Raw genomic sequence first — 16,690 nt, 5'->3', positions numbered from 1 at the left:
CGGCCCGCGAGGCGCCCCCCGGGGCCTCTTAAAGAGACACGCACACTCTGCCTGGGGTACTCCCCCAGGAGCGCCTGTTCCTGGGAAGGGGAGATGAGTGGGGGTAGACCCAGGCGGGGGTAGGGCGAAGCAGGCGCTGGGAGCCGCAAGGCGCCGCTCCAGAGACTGCTTAGGCCGCCCAGCACCAGTTTTCGATGATACAAGGATATTCTAAGAAAGTTTTATTGGGGATGGGTCGATAAAGAATCGTAGGAGCGGCTAAAGCAGGTCTTCCAGGTGACTACGTGATGGGGGTGGGGGGTGGGGTGGCTGGAGCGGTTGGTGGAAACTCAACCTGCCCTGAAAACGTCTCTGACCAGTCGCAGGTCAGGTCCTTAGCTCTATAGGTAGGATTCAGATCCCCTAATGTAGCCACTGGGCGACAGCTGTCCGATTTCGTGGGCCAATAACTCAGACCTTCATGTTTCAACTCTCAGGCCTAAACGGGTAGACCAGCTACTATATGCTACCCAGGAAAATGACCAAAATACATACTTCGATACATACACATTTTTACAAGGTACTAAAAAGTGCCTGTCCCCATACACACAACTTAGCAAATGTCCTGCCAATTCGGAAAGCTGACCTGACTACTTCTTGCTCACCTCACTAACTGTCCAAGTGTGTTCAGACACACCTCTCCTGGAGGAGCCACATCCTGTCTGAATTGGAAGCAGTGCAAAGATGTAATGAATCTCACCCTGGCTGCGAACACCGCGAAGCTAGAGCTGAAGATTCACTGTGGGCAGAGAAAAGAGTGAGAAAAGCGACCTAGGAGTAAGGTCCTGAAGAAAAACCCAGTGAGGCAGGCGCGCACAGGGTTATGAAGAATTACAAGCGCCTGGTGTTGGCTCAGATGTATAGGAAAAAAGGTCGTGGAGGCCAAACGACTCCTGCTGGTCTCAACCCCGTACTGCCTGGGGCGACTAGCTTTTAAACGCCTTTCTGGGCGGTCAGCTACCAAGGGTCTGAAGACCTGGTGTATGCAGCGGAGGGGCAAGCTGCCTGGGCCACTTACACGGATGTAGGTGCCTACCACGGGGACATAGGGCTGGAGCTGCAGAATTCGCTTATACTGGTTGGGAGGGTGGGAGTATCCACTGTGGCTAGTTCACACTCTGCCTCCCCTCCCCAACAAGCACCAGGGTGCGAGCCTCAACCCTAAATAGGCAAGTGTATGATCTTTTTACTCTGGACACAACTGATTATGGTTCTCAATGTGTACCGAGGACACCTCCCTGGGCGCAAAACACGCCACACACGCACACGCACACGCACACACACACACACACACACACACACGAAGATGCATTGGGGCTGTTGCCAGAGAGATAACGAAGACTGATCGTCGAAGGGGGTGTTCACACTTGCTGGCAAACACCTCGATTCCCACCCGCATTACTCAGCATTCCTGAACTAGGGAGCCTTGAGCTTCCAAGGGACGGAAACAATCTCTAGAGAAGTGACTGGACGTGAAGAAAAGATGCCGGGAGTTTAGGAAGAGATGGGCTTGCATCTCCAGTACCGGATGCGGCGAAAATTCCTTCGGGCGCGTGTGGAAAATCTGAGTTCTAGGATCAACTAGCGCGGCACCGCCTTGGGCTCTGTAGAAGGTGCGCTCACCTACCTGGTCCCAAGGATCCATTTTCCCACTCGCCAGAAGGTTTTGGCTTAGTGACCTGACTCAGACCTTCTTTAGGCTAAATGCAGGGCCCTTCTGGAACCCCAGGTTCCTGAGTCTACGAGGGGAGGAGCAGGTGAGGGCGGGGGGGGGCGGCCTTCGTTTCCCCAGCGCAAGGCGGCGTCCCGTTCCCGCCCGTGCCGGCCCCATCAGGGTTCTGCCATGGCTCCCCACTCACCGGCTCCGGCCACCTGATTCGGCTCCCGGACCTCGGCCGCCCGAGCCTCCTGACTTGCCCGCCCACCGGCCTCGCTTTCCAGTGCCCGCAGCCTCCCTCTGAAGTGCATGGACCCGGGGCGGTGACCGGGAGTGGGGTGGGAGGCCAGGCTGGGGCGCAGGCAAGAGCGGCCGGGCCTCCCGGCGCGGGAGGGAAAGGGCGCCCCCTCTCCTCTCCGGAACGTGTCAATGCTTTGCACTTGGGGACAGCATGCGGCTAGGGGGTCCTTCCCCAAGGCCCCGGGACCCGGGCGCCCCCTGCCTCAGGCCCTTACGGCGGGTCAGATCGGTCCTCTGCGCTTTCCAGCCCTCGCCCAGGCAGCGGCGGGCGCGGGCGGCGAGGTGGGGGCCAGGCCAGGGGGAGGGGTCTCGAGGCCCGCTGGCCCGTCATTGGTTAATATTTTATTCTGTTGACATGTTTTCTTACTGCTGAGGCTTCCGACACCTTCTCCCCGGCCTCCCCTCCCGTCCAGAGCTTGGCCTGAGCTGTCAAAACCCCGCCCCCGGAGACCCACAATTGGTCCAAAAAGCGTAAAATCAGCAATCAAGGGGGGCCTGGCTCGTTAGCGCAGGGGATCCGAACAGGGCAGGACATGTGAGATAGTCACAGTTTTCCAGAGATCAGGACAAGATCTAACCAGTCGCGCGTGGTCCCCGGCGCCGGAGCCGGCCAAGCCAGCCCAGCCCAGCCCAGCCCAGCCCCGCGCAGCACCCCCTCCGCCCCCGCGTCCAGAGCCCCGCGCCCCTTGAGGTGCGCGGGACGGGGAGCCGGGAGAAGCCGCTGCCGCGCCCGCCGCCCGGGCCGTCCGTCCTCCGCGCGCGCCGCCGCCCGGGCCGGGGGTCCGAGGCGCGCGCCCCCGGCCCCGGCCCCGGCTCCCAGGAGCCTGGGCCGGATGTCCCGATGAGAGAGCCGGCGCTGGCAGCCAGCGCCATGGCTTACCACCCGTTCCACGCGCCACGGCCCGCCGACTTCCCCATGTCCGCCTTCCTGGCGGCAGCGCAGCCCTCCTTCTTCCCGGCGCTAGCGCTGCCGCCCGGCGCGCTAGCCAAGCCTCTGCCGGACCCGGGCCTAGCGGGGGCGGCGGCCGCGGCAGCAGCGGCGGCGGCGGCGGCCGAGGCGGGGCTGCACGTCTCGGCACTCGGCCCGCACCCGCCCGCCGCGCATCTGCGCTCGCTCAAGAGCCTGGAACCCGAGGACGAGGTGGAGGACGACCCCAAGGTGACGCTGGAGGCCAAGGAGCTGTGGGACCAGTTCCACAAGCTGGGCACCGAGATGGTCATCACCAAGTCCGGGAGGTAGGACGGGCCGGGCGGCCAACGGCTGGGCGGGCGGGCTCGGGGACCGCACAGCACCCACCACCGCTGGGCCGATGCTCTCTCGGATTGCCCCCGCTCCGGCCCTGGCGCCACACTCCTCTCCACAGACAAGCAAGCTGACTTTTTTTTTTTTTTCGTTTGGCTCCGGAGCGAATTAAAAAAGAAAAAGAAAAGCAAACATCTCTCGATTGAAATAAAACGAAAACACGTTCCTAAAGAATAGTCCCAACCGTTCTGAGTCTCAAAGCCCCGGAGACTCTGGCGGGTCTCCACAGCCCCTTGCAGTCTCACTTTTTTTTTTTTCCGTCTCCTGGACGGTCTGGAAGTTCCTAAGAAAAGGGACCTTTCCCGGATTCTCCGCTCCGATCACCAGAGTCCATAGTGGGACTAGCATCCCGCCTCCTGCTAGCTCCAGGCTGACCACTTGGTTCCGGCAGAGTTGTTGAGCCCACAGCTAGGCCTTGGAGAGATTCTTGCTTGTCCTTGGAGCTTGGAGCACTGGACCAGCCACCTCTTGAGGCCTTAAAGCCAGAAGAAAAATAAAATCCCCAATCTTCCCAGCACATCAGTCTCTGAAAGTCCAGGCCTCAGGTTCACCCTGTTCCCCCGAAATTCTAGGCTAGGGTTCCCTGATTAAGCCTCTAAATCGTTTCCCCCAGACAAAGACCTTGCTAAACTCCTGTCCCAAGAGTTTGTTTCCTCTCAACGAATTTCAAGGCAATTCAGAAAAGCCCAGCGTATCTCTAAAGGGCCTAGTTTCCTTTCCTGGGCATCAACCCTCATCTCAGATCAGAGTGGAGGAAAGGTCTCCAGACTGAGTGCAAAACGCATCAAAGCTTTATAAAACAGGCTCTGGCCGGCAGAAATAGGATGTCTAGGGAGTAAGAAGCACAGGTTGGGTCTTTCCGGGTAGCAGTAGGAACACAGCACAAGTGGAGGACATTGTGACAAACGTAGATAGGGAAGCTTCAGGTGGGATGTCGCGTCGTTGTCGGGAAGGTAAAGGGACAAAGAAGAGCCGGGTCCCAATGGCATGTCCCCCTTCCCTCCCTCCGAGGCGGATGTTCCCCCCCTTCAAGGTGCGAGTCAGCGGCCTGGACAAGAAAGCCAAATACATCCTACTAATGGACATCGTGGCTGCTGATGACTGCCGCTATAAGTTTCACAACTCCCGCTGGATGGTGGCAGGCAAAGCTGACCCTGAGATGCCTAAACGCATGTACATCCACCCGGACAGTCCGGCCACAGGGGAACAGTGGATGGCCAAGCCTGTGGCCTTCCACAAACTGAAGCTGACCAACAACATTTCTGACAAGCATGGCTTTGTGAGTGTGGGCAGGTTGGGAAGGTGTTGAGAGCCTGGGCCCCCACAGTCGAGTGGGTGGAAGGAAGCTAGAGGATTTCTAGAGGGGATCATTAGTTGAGCCCCCTCCCCCAGTGCCCCTGTCTGTGGCCCAGGCAAACTGGGCCTAGGCTTCCAGAGCCCTGTTCTGCAAGCCTGAGGAAAAGTATGTCGACTGTTTGTGGAAAGCTCCGGGGGGGGGGGGGGGTTGCTCTCAATCTCAGTTCTTTTCTGAAAGAATTTTGAGAGCCCCCTCCTAGAATCAAGGGTAAAGCAGGCACTGTAAGGAATGGGTCAAGCCGCCCGGGTCTTGTGGAGGTCACCCTGCTAAGGACTTGGAGATATGCAGCTTGGACACCTGCCTGTCTCCTGTAGCTAACCCTTACCCTATGGTGAGGGAATCCAGACATTAAATCTGCTCTCCTCCGGCCTTCTGGAGATCTCTGCTCTATTAAGGCAGATGTCCAGCCAGGGAACGTAATGAGGAACTCCTCATTTCTACCTGAGCCAAGTTCCTAGCAAATGATGGGGGGTTCCTTGGACAAAGAGAACCTCCCAGTGTATTATAGCCATTCCTCAAGCACCCCTCCACACACACTTTTTTTCCCTTGTATCTCAGGACCCAGAAATGCTAGGGGACAGTGAAGTCAAAGAACGGAGGCGGTGTTATTTGTCTCTTTCCGTTTTGTTTCATTTCTTTTTCCAACTGGGCAGCGACAAAGAAAGAAAGAATAGCTGTGAAGAAGGGAGGGGGGAAGCATGAGAAAATATAAAATGAAGTGCAGGTGAACCAACAAAAAAATGAGAGAGAGAGAGAGAGAGAGAGAGAGAGAGAGAGAGAGAGAGAGAGAGAGAGCTGTCGGTTCAATAGCACGGAACTGCTGGCTGAATCCTTGCTCCTCACAGACCATCCTGAACTCCATGCACAAGTACCAGCCGCGCTTCCACATTGTGCGAGCCAATGACATCTTGAAGCTCCCATACAGCACCTTCCGCACCTATGTCTTCCCAGAGACTGACTTCATCGCTGTCACTGCCTACCAGAATGACAAGGTGTGCTGTGGGAGTGGGGAGTGGACTTGGCCCCTACCTCCCCTCTGTCTCTATCCCCCCAACATTTGCAGACACCAACCCTCCATTCAAACCCACCTGATAGCAGCAGCATTGCAGAGAGCTTCAAGAACTCACCACCCACTCAGATTCAGAAGAGCAGCACCCACATAAATCCCCCGGGTTCCCACTCATACCCACACAGACACACATACTCCCCCGAGGCACTCAACACAGCTGGGCCATAGTTGGAGTGGAGATGTTTACTTAGCAATTAGTAGAGACTCAGGCTCCCGCTGACATTTTTACATTTTATTCCTTCATTTCTTGGCTCAGGACTGGGAATCTAAATGAAAAGAGGGCGCCTGGGGCAATCTGCCCAAGCTCTACAGATGCTAGGAACTCAGGGTCCAAATTTTATTCTCCAAGGGAGCCAAAGAGTGGGACAGGTGGCACAGCCCTGGCGAGCTCCTCTAAGCCACTTGTCTGGGTCCATCCAGGCCCTAGGCCCTTTGGGGGAGGCTGAGAGAATTCTCCTTTAGGTGAAATGGTCTCATAGATCTCCATGGATTAAATGAGAGGGTCCCAGTGTCTTTGGTTGTGTCTTTGTAAACCAGGGGTCTGCCTGGCCAGGTACATTGTATGGAGTGTCTTAGCTCTATGTGGAAGCAAGTGAATTCGTTGAATTCTATACAAGCTTGTTTGTTTATTTTTAATTTTTTTTGCGAACTTGCCCTTCTGGGCCTGTGAGTGGTTCAATGACTTGACTTTGCCTAGACCTGCGGACTTGGGTGTGCGGGCACTGTGTTTGTCTGTGTTCAGTGAGGAATAGTTTAACCTTTGTGACTACGTGAGCCTTTTTGCTTGCTCTGGCCTGTGTGTACGTGTTGAGGGATTATTTCTTGAATAAGGCTTTTGGAGATGCAGAGATCCCGTCATTTTCCTAGATGCTTGCCTGCCAGCCTCACCTCTCTGCGTACTATCCCAGGCGGGTGGCACGACCCCACCCCCAACCCCGGCTCTCTACTGTGTAGCTTGTAGCTGCTGACCTCGGGGTGCCCCCGGCCAGCTTTGAAGAATCAGGTCTTGACTTAGTACTGCTTCCTCGGCCCCACAGATTACACAGCTGAAGATCGACAACAACCCCTTTGCCAAGGGCTTCCGGGACACTGGGAACGGCCGTCGGGAGAAAAGGTGAGACAGGAGCCGATGGCCTGTTGCGCGTACCCCTGGTCGCAGGAAGCAGGGAGGATGCAATGGTGGCTGACCGCTCCCTCTGCTCGCCCACAGGAAGCAGCTAACGCTGCCCACTCTCCGTTTGTATGAGGAGCACTGTAAGCCTGAACGTGATGGCGCTGAATCCGATGCCTCGTCCTGCGACCCTCCGCCTGCGCGAGAACCACTGCCCTCCCCCAGCGCAGCGCCCAGCCCTCTGCGCCTGCACCGGGCCCGAGGTGAGCGGCATAGTTGATCCGAGTCTGGAGGGAAGGACCAAGGAAGTGTCTCCTTAGGGTGCGCCTTAAAGTCGGTCTTTTGCTCAGCTAATCTCAAAGTCCTGGATAAAAGTTACCGGAATGTGGCTAGGACTTCCAAACTGGTACTCCCATATAAGGACTTTCCCTGGCAGCCAGGACATTTGGTAGAATTTTGAGCTGGACCCCTTGTGGGATATGTGGTCGGAAATAAGCTTTCTCCTCCAGGGCTCGTTTTCTTCCAGTGTAAGAATGGGGTCTTGATTTATGTGACCTGCAGCTGCCCCTAGAAGCTCTCCCAACTTGACCTTCCTAACAGCTGGTCTGTCTAAAGTAGCGGTGACCAGGTCCAGGTTCCCAGGGACTGGGCGCCACGTCGGTCTCCGGCGGCGTCCGGATAACCCGTGATCCCTCCCTCCCTCTCTGTAGCGGAGGAGAAGCCGGGCGCAGCCGACAGCGATCCTGAGCCGGAGCGACCGGGCGAGGAGCGCTCCGCAGCGTCCCTGGGCCGCAGCCCTTCGCGGGATGCCAGCCCCGCTCGCTTGACCGAACCCGAACGTTCCCGGGAGCGGCGCAGCCCGGAGAGGGGCAGCAAGGAACCGACGGAGGGCGGTGGGGACGGCCCGTTTAGCCTGCGGAGCCTGGAGAAGGAGCGTGCTGAGGCCCGGAGGAAGGACGAGGGGCGCAAGGACGTGGGTGAGGGCAAGGAGTCCAGCCTGGCGCCGCTGGTGGTGCAGACAGACAGTGCGTCCCCCCTGGGTGCGGGCCATCTGCCCGGCCTGGCCTTCTCCAGCCACCTGCATGGGCAGCAGTTCTTTGGGCCGCTGGGAGCTGGCCAGCCCCTCTTCCTGCACCCAGGACAATTCGCCATGGGCCCCGGAGCCTTCTCCGCCATGGGCATGGGTCATCTGCTAGCCTCGGTGGCAGGCGGCGGTGGCAGTAGCGGAGGCGCCGCGCCTGGAACCGCGACGGGGCTGGACGCAGGCGGGCTGGGTCCCGCAGCCAGCGCAGCAAGCACCGCGGCTCCCTTCCCGTTCCACCTCTCCCAGCATATGCTGGCATCTCAGGTAAGGCCTGTGATTTGCCGGCAGCCGAAGGAGGGGGGCGCAGCGGCTTGTTGGTGGCTGAGGTGCGCGGGAGAACTTGAGAGAGGTTATAGGTACTCAGATCCTCCGAGAAACCAAAACCTATAGGCAGGAAAGCCATCTAGACCTGAAAGGTTAAAACTGCCCACGATCTAACCAAGACATTGTTTCTGAGCCCTGTGTGACCTTAAGAATGTTCCTCGTCCTCTCTGGACCTGTTTGCTCCTCTATAACCCCAGCAAGAAGTGAGAGAGCACATTTCAAAAACTCTTCTGAATGACCAATGAGGGTTGCTCCTGGGTTTTATGGGGTTCACTTTTCTGGTCTTAGGAAATTTTTGAGAAAGAAAAATCTTTATCTCATGATTGGCTCTGAAAAACTGTAGGCTGGACGAACGAAGGAGGGAATTTTGAGTTATTTTCTGGACAGTTGACTCCCCAAATGACTCACCTCTCAGATATTCCTGGCCCCTATGAGGTCCTCTAGGACCACTTGTCTAGTGACAAGTGACAAGACTGGTCTTTGCCCTACTCCGAGTCCCTAACTCTCCCGCCACATCCAGGGAAGGGGCCTTAGCTCCCCCACAACCTCCTACTGAAATTCTAAATTCCCAGGGGAGAGTTTATGAAACTGTGGCCAGAGGCATAAGGAGATCGGATGCGCACAGCAACCTCTTTAGTTACTTGGGTGGAATATTCCCTGCGGAAAGATTTGGAATCCCTTCATTCGGTTTCTTCCCTCTGAGGTTTCTGGCAAATTGAACCCTTGAGATCATATCTCCAGGGAAGGAAAACAGGAGTTTAGATTTTTTTTTTTTTGAGAAAATGGCTTTGGTTCAGAAGTGAATATGTGTGTAAGGGGGAGTCTGAAATGAGTTTTGAACAGAGCTTATCATCTGGGTCTGTGTAATGCCTGTGATACACGAATCCCCATGACTCTGGGCTGGAGGGTTGAGCTGCAGCTCTGGCTTTCTATGGATGTGAATGCCTCTTTCCCAATAAACCATAGTCATTACAGAGGACATGGGGAAGCCTGGGGCTTCTGGCCTGGTCAATAGGCAGAAATCCAGGGAAAGAGTACCCCAGAACTCATGAGAAATCAATTGGTATAATTGTTAGGTGATAAGGCCATAGTTGTATGTCAGGTAAAGCCAAATTTTGGGAAAGTTGACGTTTCCTCCCCTCCTTCCAACCTGAGGTGCCAGGTCTGAAGTACACAGTGGGGCTTGCAAGCATTTCTATTCCTACAGACTAAGCTGCTTCTTGGGCTCTCCCTGTTTGAACCAGGACTTGGGCTTCCTCTGTCTCTAGCACTGTTGGGGGTGGAGGGGTATCACCCATTCCACAGGCACACATTCTAGAATATAAGCCATTATCTCGAAGGTCAAACTGTAGCAATCGGGGCCTTATGAACTGAGTGTCCTGTGTCCAGGGTGTCCTGGCTGCTCTGCTATCCACCAGTAAAGCCTGCATTCCGTCCTCAGCTGCCACAGAAGTCCTGCCAGTTCTCTGTCAAACGTTCAGGCCAGTTTATGAACTGGTTGTCACTTGTGACTTGATCCCAGCTGAGGCAGGAGACCCCTGGACAGGCGAGCAAGCAAGAGACTTGATCATCCTGTTTTCTAAGCCTGTGTTTCTAAGGCATGGAAGAACTGCTGTCCTAAATGAGCAGGACCTCATATGACAGTCCCAGCTGCCTGCTTGCCACCTGGCCCCATGCCTGTCTTGGTTTTTCTCTCTAGGCCCATACTAGTTCAGCCAACTGCTGCTTATTCCCTTATCCCTACTGCACCAAACAGCACAGAGCAGGGAGACACCAGGCCTTTGCATCTCACCCTAGGTGATGGACACACTCACTGGATTTGGCCCTGGCACGCTGGCTCATTTATCTCCTCATGTGAGCATGAGGTTTTATAGCTATGTGAATTCTGGCTTTATAGCCTAAAGGTGTAAGGCAAAGGTTATCTGCAGTATTCAGGCTACCACCTTTAAAGACACTTCGGACAGATGTCTAACCCTTCTTGCCTTCTGTTTCTTCCAGGGAATCCCAATGCCCACTTTCGGAGGCCTCTTTCCCTACCCGTACACTTACATGGCAGCAGCCGCCGCCGCCGCCTCCGCTTTACCCGCCACCAGCGCTGCAGCTGCCGCCGCAGCAGCCGCTGGTTCATTATCACGGAGCCCATTTCTGGGCAGTGCCCGGCCCCGCCTGCGCTTCAGCCCTTACCAGATCCCTGTCACCATCCCACCTAGCACTAGCCTCCTTACCACCGGGCTGGCGGCGGAGGGCTCCAAGGGCGGAAATAGCCGTGAGCCCAGTCCACTGCCTGAGCTGGCTCTCCGAAAAGTGGGGGGCCCATCCCGCGGGGCCCTATCGCCCAGCGGCTCAGCCAAAGAGGTGGCCAGTGAACTGCAGAGCATCCAGAGACTGGTGAGTGGGCTAGAGAGTCAGCGAGCCCTCTCCCCCGGCCGGGAGTCGCCCAAGTGAGGGGCTGCTTGGCTGCTGCGCTGCCACACGAGCCTCCCGGGCTGGGCTCTCTGCCTCGGCTGTCTGGGACGTGTACAGCACAGAATGGGTATTTATTTAAATAAAGAAGCAAAAGCAGGCTTCAGCGGTCAGAATAGAGCCTCGCGTGGCAGGTCGGGGATCTGGGCCGCTACCCTGGGGTCTAAATGAGGAGTCAGTCTATCCGGAACACAAGTCACTCTGGAGTCCCTGGATTTGATGCAAATTTCTGTTCGAGAGTCAACTACCAGGGTACCTCCTTCTTTCAACACTGTGGGGGTGGCCTCTTTCCAGCGGTCCCTTTGGAAGCCAAAAGGTGCATAGGGTAGAGGTGTTCCTTCGGAAAGCATCCCAGGATCCCTGGCCTTGGGCTTGAATGTCGTTGAGAAACTGGTGTGGAGGATGCTGGAACCTGGGGAGCCTGAAGTCAGCGTAGACTTGAGCTAGGAGGAGTCCTGTCCGCTTGGTCTTCCCACCTCTACCCCACAAAAGACAGGCGCCATTCCTACGTCCACTTCTGGATCAGCGGAGGAAGTTGCACTTCTTCTTTGAGTCCCCAGGGGGCAAAAGATATTTATGAAATAAATGGTAATTTGTGTAAATAAGCTTTAAGGTTCCCAGAAGATACAAATTCGTATTAATTTATTCGAAGGTGTACATTGCTGTGTACATATATTTAGAGATTAACTCATAGCATTTAATTTTTTTCATTTTACATGAGCATCTATATTGTACAGGGCCCCAGGATCCTTGGCTGCTGGGGAAGGGGGAGGCACCGAACCCCAGGGAAGGCCCACCCTGCGGACCCCTCAGCCTCTGCACCCCGGTTTTGCCCGCCCGGCCCACGGGCCCCACCTCAGGTTTTCACTTTTTGCTCCAGAGGGAGAACGAAGCGAGAAAATAATAAAAACGCTATCATGCGAAGTGACCCGCGCTGTGCGCTCTGTGGGCCGCGCGGGGCTGGGGCTCTGTGGGCGCTGAAGAAGGGACTGAGGCGGGGACACGGGTGCCCCTTTCTGGCCCGCAGCTGCACCTGGGCGACGGCGGCTGCGCAGCCCGGCCGCGAGCAGATCCGCGAGGCTCCGAGGCGCCGACGTCGGCGCCCGGCTCAGGTCCGGCCTGGAGGCGCCACTCCGCCCCCAGCCCCCGCGACCCAGGCCCGCGGCCCGGGCTCCCCCTGCTGGTCACTCTATGTGACCGCAGCTCCTGCCACTCCCCGCACCTAGTCACAGGATTAACGCAAAACAGAGTGGCCTGGACTCCCGGACTCCCTCTCTAGGACACTGTGGACCTGCTCATCACCCCTCCTTTCAACCTTCCTGGGTACATGATCCGGGGAACCGGGCCCTGCTCTCTTCTCTTTCTCCTTTCGTGTGTGTGTGTGTGTGTGTGTTGGGGAGGAGGTAGCGGCCATCTTTCTTCAGTACCACCAACTCCAGAATTCTGTCCCATCACCCAGCCTTCTGGAATCACTCGGTGTTTGGGCTGCTGGGAAAATCTGGCCTAAAAATCCCTCCTTACAGCTCGTTTATCTCCAGTCCCCTCCTTGCATCAACTTGCTGGCGACTTTCAAGGAAATCCCACTGTGTCCCACTGGTCCCATTGGGCTGGTGCTTCCCTAAGACCCCCTCTGTTAAGGAGAGCTGGGTTCTTCCATCCACGTCGCTCCAGAAGGCCACAGCTAGTAATCTCATCCAGCTGGCAGGTGCCTCTGTCCTCAACCGAAGCAGTCGGTAAAGAGGAGCTGATTTGTGGTCGTTGAGCACCCCGTCTTCATCCCTTTAAGTCCAGGAGGTTTTGACGTCCAACCCAAAAGATTGCCTTGTTAGACACTGTGAACCTCTGAGGCGTGTCTGACTTTCCACTCGCCCAGGGACATCAGGAATGATTTGAAGGGCAGAGTGAAGATGTAGGTAGACTTGAAAGTTTCAGGAACTCCAAATGCTCCGGACACCTTCCTGGGCTGACACACTTACGAGGAAAAAACTTTGTCCAACTCCTCTGAGAGAGGGCTGCCTCAAGTTTCCCTCGGTAGAGAGTGTGGAGTGTGCGCGCGCGTGCGTGTGCGTGCCTGTGTGTAGATGGTCTCATCCCAACCCTAGGTGAGCTATGACTCCCCTGTTCTGCTCAGCTTGGACTGACTAGGCAATGTGGTTCACGAACCAAGCAGGAACAAGGAAAGTCCCTCCCTACTTCGCATAGAATCTCTCCCTATCTCTACGTTTATTTGAGGTCACTTTGGGTTGAAACTCCCCGTAAAAAAAAAAAAAAAAAAAAAAAAAGCAACGTGTGCACTGGCATCTTGCTGCCTCTCGCTTTCAACCAGGAAAGAATGCCGAGAGTTTGGCTGTGGGCCCCCCTCGGCCTGCGGACACCAGGGGGCAGCACACGAGGTGGTGGGCAGGGCCGCAGCAACTCGGGTAGGGTGTTATTTCCGAGCCTGCAGCGAGGTTTGGAAAATCCTCCCGTTCCCCTGCTTTCGGCCGTACACACCCCCTCCCGAGATTGCCGCCCCAGTGCTCCGCTGGGCCCCAGCTGCAAGGCCAAGTGCGGCTTGGGGAATCCTGCAGCCGACGGGCTGGGCCTTGTCCCAGACAAAGGCCTGGCCACTCCCAGGCCCAATTAAGCCACCAGCCTTCCCAGCCTTCCAGCCTTCATTGTCTCTGGGGGTCGCCAATTAGCTCAAGCGCCCGTGTACCCGCTGCCTTAACCCTTCAGGACCTGCCACCAGGGCCCTTGGATGGCAAATCCGTCAGCAGAGAGGAGTGTGTGAGCGATGGGTATCGAGGGGCCTCTGAGGTCTGTTAAGTGGGTGACCAAGGGGCCTCTGAGGTCTGTTAAGTGGATGACCAAGCGTGTCGCCAAGAGACTCAATGGGGGAGTGTGGGGTCTGAGAGAACTGTGTGCGCTGTATTAGGACTGGGTGTGATCCACCCGAGAACTCGAAGATTCAGAATTTGGAGCCTCCTTGAGACCCCTAGCAGCGCAACTGAATGGATCCCGAGATGTTGGACACTGCATTTTCCACGCGGTTAATCCGAGGCTTCCGAACCCTCGAGCCATTTCTTTCCTCCAAACTTCCCGCTGCGGTGCAGGGCTTCTGAGCCTCGGCAGAAGGCCCTGCCCTCCCGGAGGGCGTGGAACCCGGTTCAGCCTCCCCAGGCGGCTGCGGACTCACGGACGCGGGGAGGAGCAAGCAGCCGCGGGATCTCCCGAACAGCGGTCCCGCCCCGGCTGAGCTCGGGCCCCGCCCCGCCTGGGCTCTGGCCACGCCCCCTGCTTCTCTAGGCGAAGGCCGCTGCGGAGGGAAGGTTTTGGGAGAGATCAGAATTGCTACTCTGAGCCCTCCTTCCCACCTTGGGAGCGACCCTAAATCCAATTTCGTTTCCTTTCCCATCCTCCTTCCGCCTCTCCGCCCTTGACCGAGAAGTTTGGAATACTCTCCCGGTAGGCTGAGTCCAGCCAACCATCAAGAGTCAGCGGGGAGAACGACCCCGTGCGTTGGAGGGGGCTGGGCGCTCTGGGTGATCTCAGGGCATTGTGCCGCGTCCTCTGGAGAGCAGATAGGTTACCCACCAGGGAAAGTGTTGGTGCCCGGAGGACTGTTTTCCCCTCCGAGTTTCTTTTAGGCCCCTTGGAGTGCGTGTCTGTCCATCTGGTTTGCTGGGCTAAGGACCCCGAACTCACTTGGCTGCTCAGGACTCCCCAGGTTCCCACGAGATGGCGCTCCAGGACAGGGCCCGGTCAAGCAGCCGGCCAGCACTCCCTGCCAGAGCCCGAGGTGCAGTGAGTCCAGGGAAATGGGCACGGAGAGGGATCTCAGATCCACTGTAGGTCCAGGCCCAGGGACTTGAGTGGGCTGCCGACTGCGGGCACCGACGAGGGAGCTCAAAACTTAATGTGGGGTTTTCTCTTGGAGCTGCCCTGCAGTGCCAGCTCCTAGAAGCTATGGCCTTCGATGTGCCTGGCTGGACTCAGATTCTTCTTGGGACAGGGAAGGAGCTTGCCTCTGGCTTTCCTGGCCTCTTGGAAACACAGTCAGGGCTATGAGCACTGGAAAACACGCCTCTGGCCCTTCTGGAGTGTGAGGCTCCACTGAACCATGCAAGCTTGGGTGTAAGTGTTGGCTAAGACATTCCTCAGCTCCTACCTCCACCTCCTCAGCTCGTCAAGGTCACATGAAGAGACTGTTAGGTATGCACCAGGGACCAGTGCACTTGAGGACCAAGGGTTAAATCTTACAAGACAACCAAAGGTCCTGAGGAGGCTTTGGGTCTTCAGTAGTTCCCGAAGATGCTAAGAACGACTCTGAGGTGAGCCACCAGACTTTGAGTCAGGTTTGAGTTGGACGCTCATGGGTAAAGAGGGGAAACCCGGTCACTAACAAATGGCACACTCAGAGTGGGGAAAATTTTTGGGAGCTAAGTACCAAAGATGCCAGCAGCTCGACGCACGGGCAGAATAAGTCTACATATGCTCTTTAAGAGCACACGGATAGAAACCTGCCCAGTTTCCATCAGTCTTGCCTCTCTTCCTTAGCCAGCAACTTGTTGCCTCCCCCCAGCCAGAGTCTCAGCACCTTTCCCCTTCAAGGCATGCCAGAGGATAGGATGAAACCTTTGGTAATCTAACAGTCACTTGATGCCCATCTATTGCAAAGCAGATGTTCAGTAGGAAAACTGAATGAGAGAGAAGTTCAAAGCCAACCTTTGCCTCTAGCCATGAAATCCTGAACAGTACGACTTTCTTTTCTGAGCTCCATTGGCAAAGTAAATGGTGTGGACCAAACCCAAAGTGATGTGTGAGAGACTAGTTGAAGCGTTCCCCTCCCCGACCTCAACGGCTCCTGAACAAGGGCCTAACCCTTGAGGAACCTAGGCCTGAGACATAGGCAGAGCCACTCACAGACCTTGGGAACTTTGACTGTTGCTAAGCTTCTTGGACTGGGGTCAGGATTGGTGGCCTGGATGAATTCCCGATTAGGAAATAACATTCCAGGTTCTGAAACCCTCAGGGAACCAGCTGGCTCCAGCTGCCTCCAGTCCCTGTGGGATGTGGCTGTCACAGTTCAACCTTCCCACCAAGCACAGTTGGGAGGGGGCACATCCTATGGGTTGTGAGGTGACTCTGGCCTCCAGCACCATGGGGTTGCTGACAGACTGAATGCAGGTTCTCCCCAAGGAGAGAAAACGGTACCGGTGGAGGGTCTTCTGAGGCCCCTTCTTAAAGGGTATCCCCTAGATCTGGGCTATTTACATGGGCTCAATCCTTCCCTGAACTGAAGGCTTGATGGCATTCAGAGTACTCTCTCATGAGGGCTTGCTCGCTCTCAGTGAAGGCCAAGTCAGGGGCAGTATAGTGACCATGAACCATGGGAGATGACATTGGGGTTCAGAGAAATGAAGGGCTCCGGGATTTCCAGTAAATAAAGGAAAAGGCTCTTTCACAATTCAGTGGGCAGGGCCCTTGGCAGCAGCAGCTAATGAGGTGATGGTGGGTATAAGTCAGGCTCCCAGCTGGGAAGGGACAAAAGGGCTGGGTGCATGACCTCTGCTGACTGCCGGATGCTGAGCCCTGGTGTCCTGGCCAGGGTCTGGCTGTGGGAGAAGTAGCCTGATTTAGAGACAAGCCCAGGAGACCAAGATGGCTGCTGGCTTCACATCAGTCTAGCAGGGGAACTTAGCCATGGCCCGTCTTCACTCTTGTTTTTATTTCTTGAGAACAGGATGTCCTCTGGCTCCATGGCAGCTGCTCCTCAGCTTGACAAGAGGAGCTGTGGGCCACCCACCCCATGCCAAACACATTTCCTTCTCATTCTTGGAATGGGAACTTCCGTTCCAGAGAGAAAAACCAAGGCTTAGACCTGTTCCGGGTGAAGAGAGGTCACAGAATCTTCCCAAGCCAGTGTTCTTTCCCAGAGCCTCGAGGGTTCCTGCTCCGTGGTCTCTGGACATGACAGATGTCATTGGGTAATTTTTATCTA

The 16,690-nt window shown here is 56.2% G+C and overlaps 1 protein-coding gene and 1 pseudogene across 1 annotated transcript; both read left to right on the top strand.

Annotated features, from left to right (window-relative positions):
- Window positions 1-896: 896 nt before the first annotated feature.
- LOC147001433 (uncharacterized) lies at window positions 897-2,334 on the top strand (annotated as a pseudogene).
- Window positions 2,335-2,535: 201 nt separating this feature from the next.
- Tbx2 (T-box transcription factor 2) lies at window positions 2,536-11,640 on the top strand. Its single transcript, XM_021176853.2, has 7 exons — window positions 2,536-3,232; window positions 4,311-4,578; window positions 5,502-5,648; window positions 6,763-6,839; window positions 6,936-7,099; window positions 7,547-8,184; window positions 10,243-11,640. The coding sequence occupies exons 1-7, from the start codon at window positions 2,838-2,840 to the stop codon at window positions 10,687-10,689; spliced, it is 2,136 nt and encodes a 711-aa protein (XP_021032512.2). The 5' UTR covers window positions 2,536-2,837; the 3' UTR covers window positions 10,690-11,640.
- The last annotated feature ends 5,050 nt before the right edge of the window (window positions 11,641-16,690 follow it).

Source organism: Mus caroli, unplaced genomic scaffold, assembly GCF_978045245.1.
Source record: "Mus caroli unplaced genomic scaffold, Mus_caroli_1 scaffold_13, whole genome shotgun sequence".
Lineage (NCBI taxonomy): Eukaryota > Metazoa > Chordata > Mammalia > Rodentia > Muridae > Mus > Mus caroli.
This window is presented reverse-complemented; position numbering and strand designations above follow the sequence as displayed.

Coding starts and splice junctions, on each gene's coding strand:
- Tbx2 (XM_021176853.2), top strand. CDS start 2,838: ATGAGAGAGCCGGCGCTGGCAGCCAGCGCCATGGCTTACCACCCGTTC. Junction 7,100..7,546: donor GCGCCTGCACCGGGCCCGAG/GTGAGCGGCATA, acceptor CCCTCTCTGTAG/CGGAGGAGAAGCCGGGCGCA. Junction 8,185..10,242: donor AGCATATGCTGGCATCTCAG/GTAAGGCCTGTG, acceptor TGTTTCTTCCAG/GGAATCCCAATGCCCACTTT.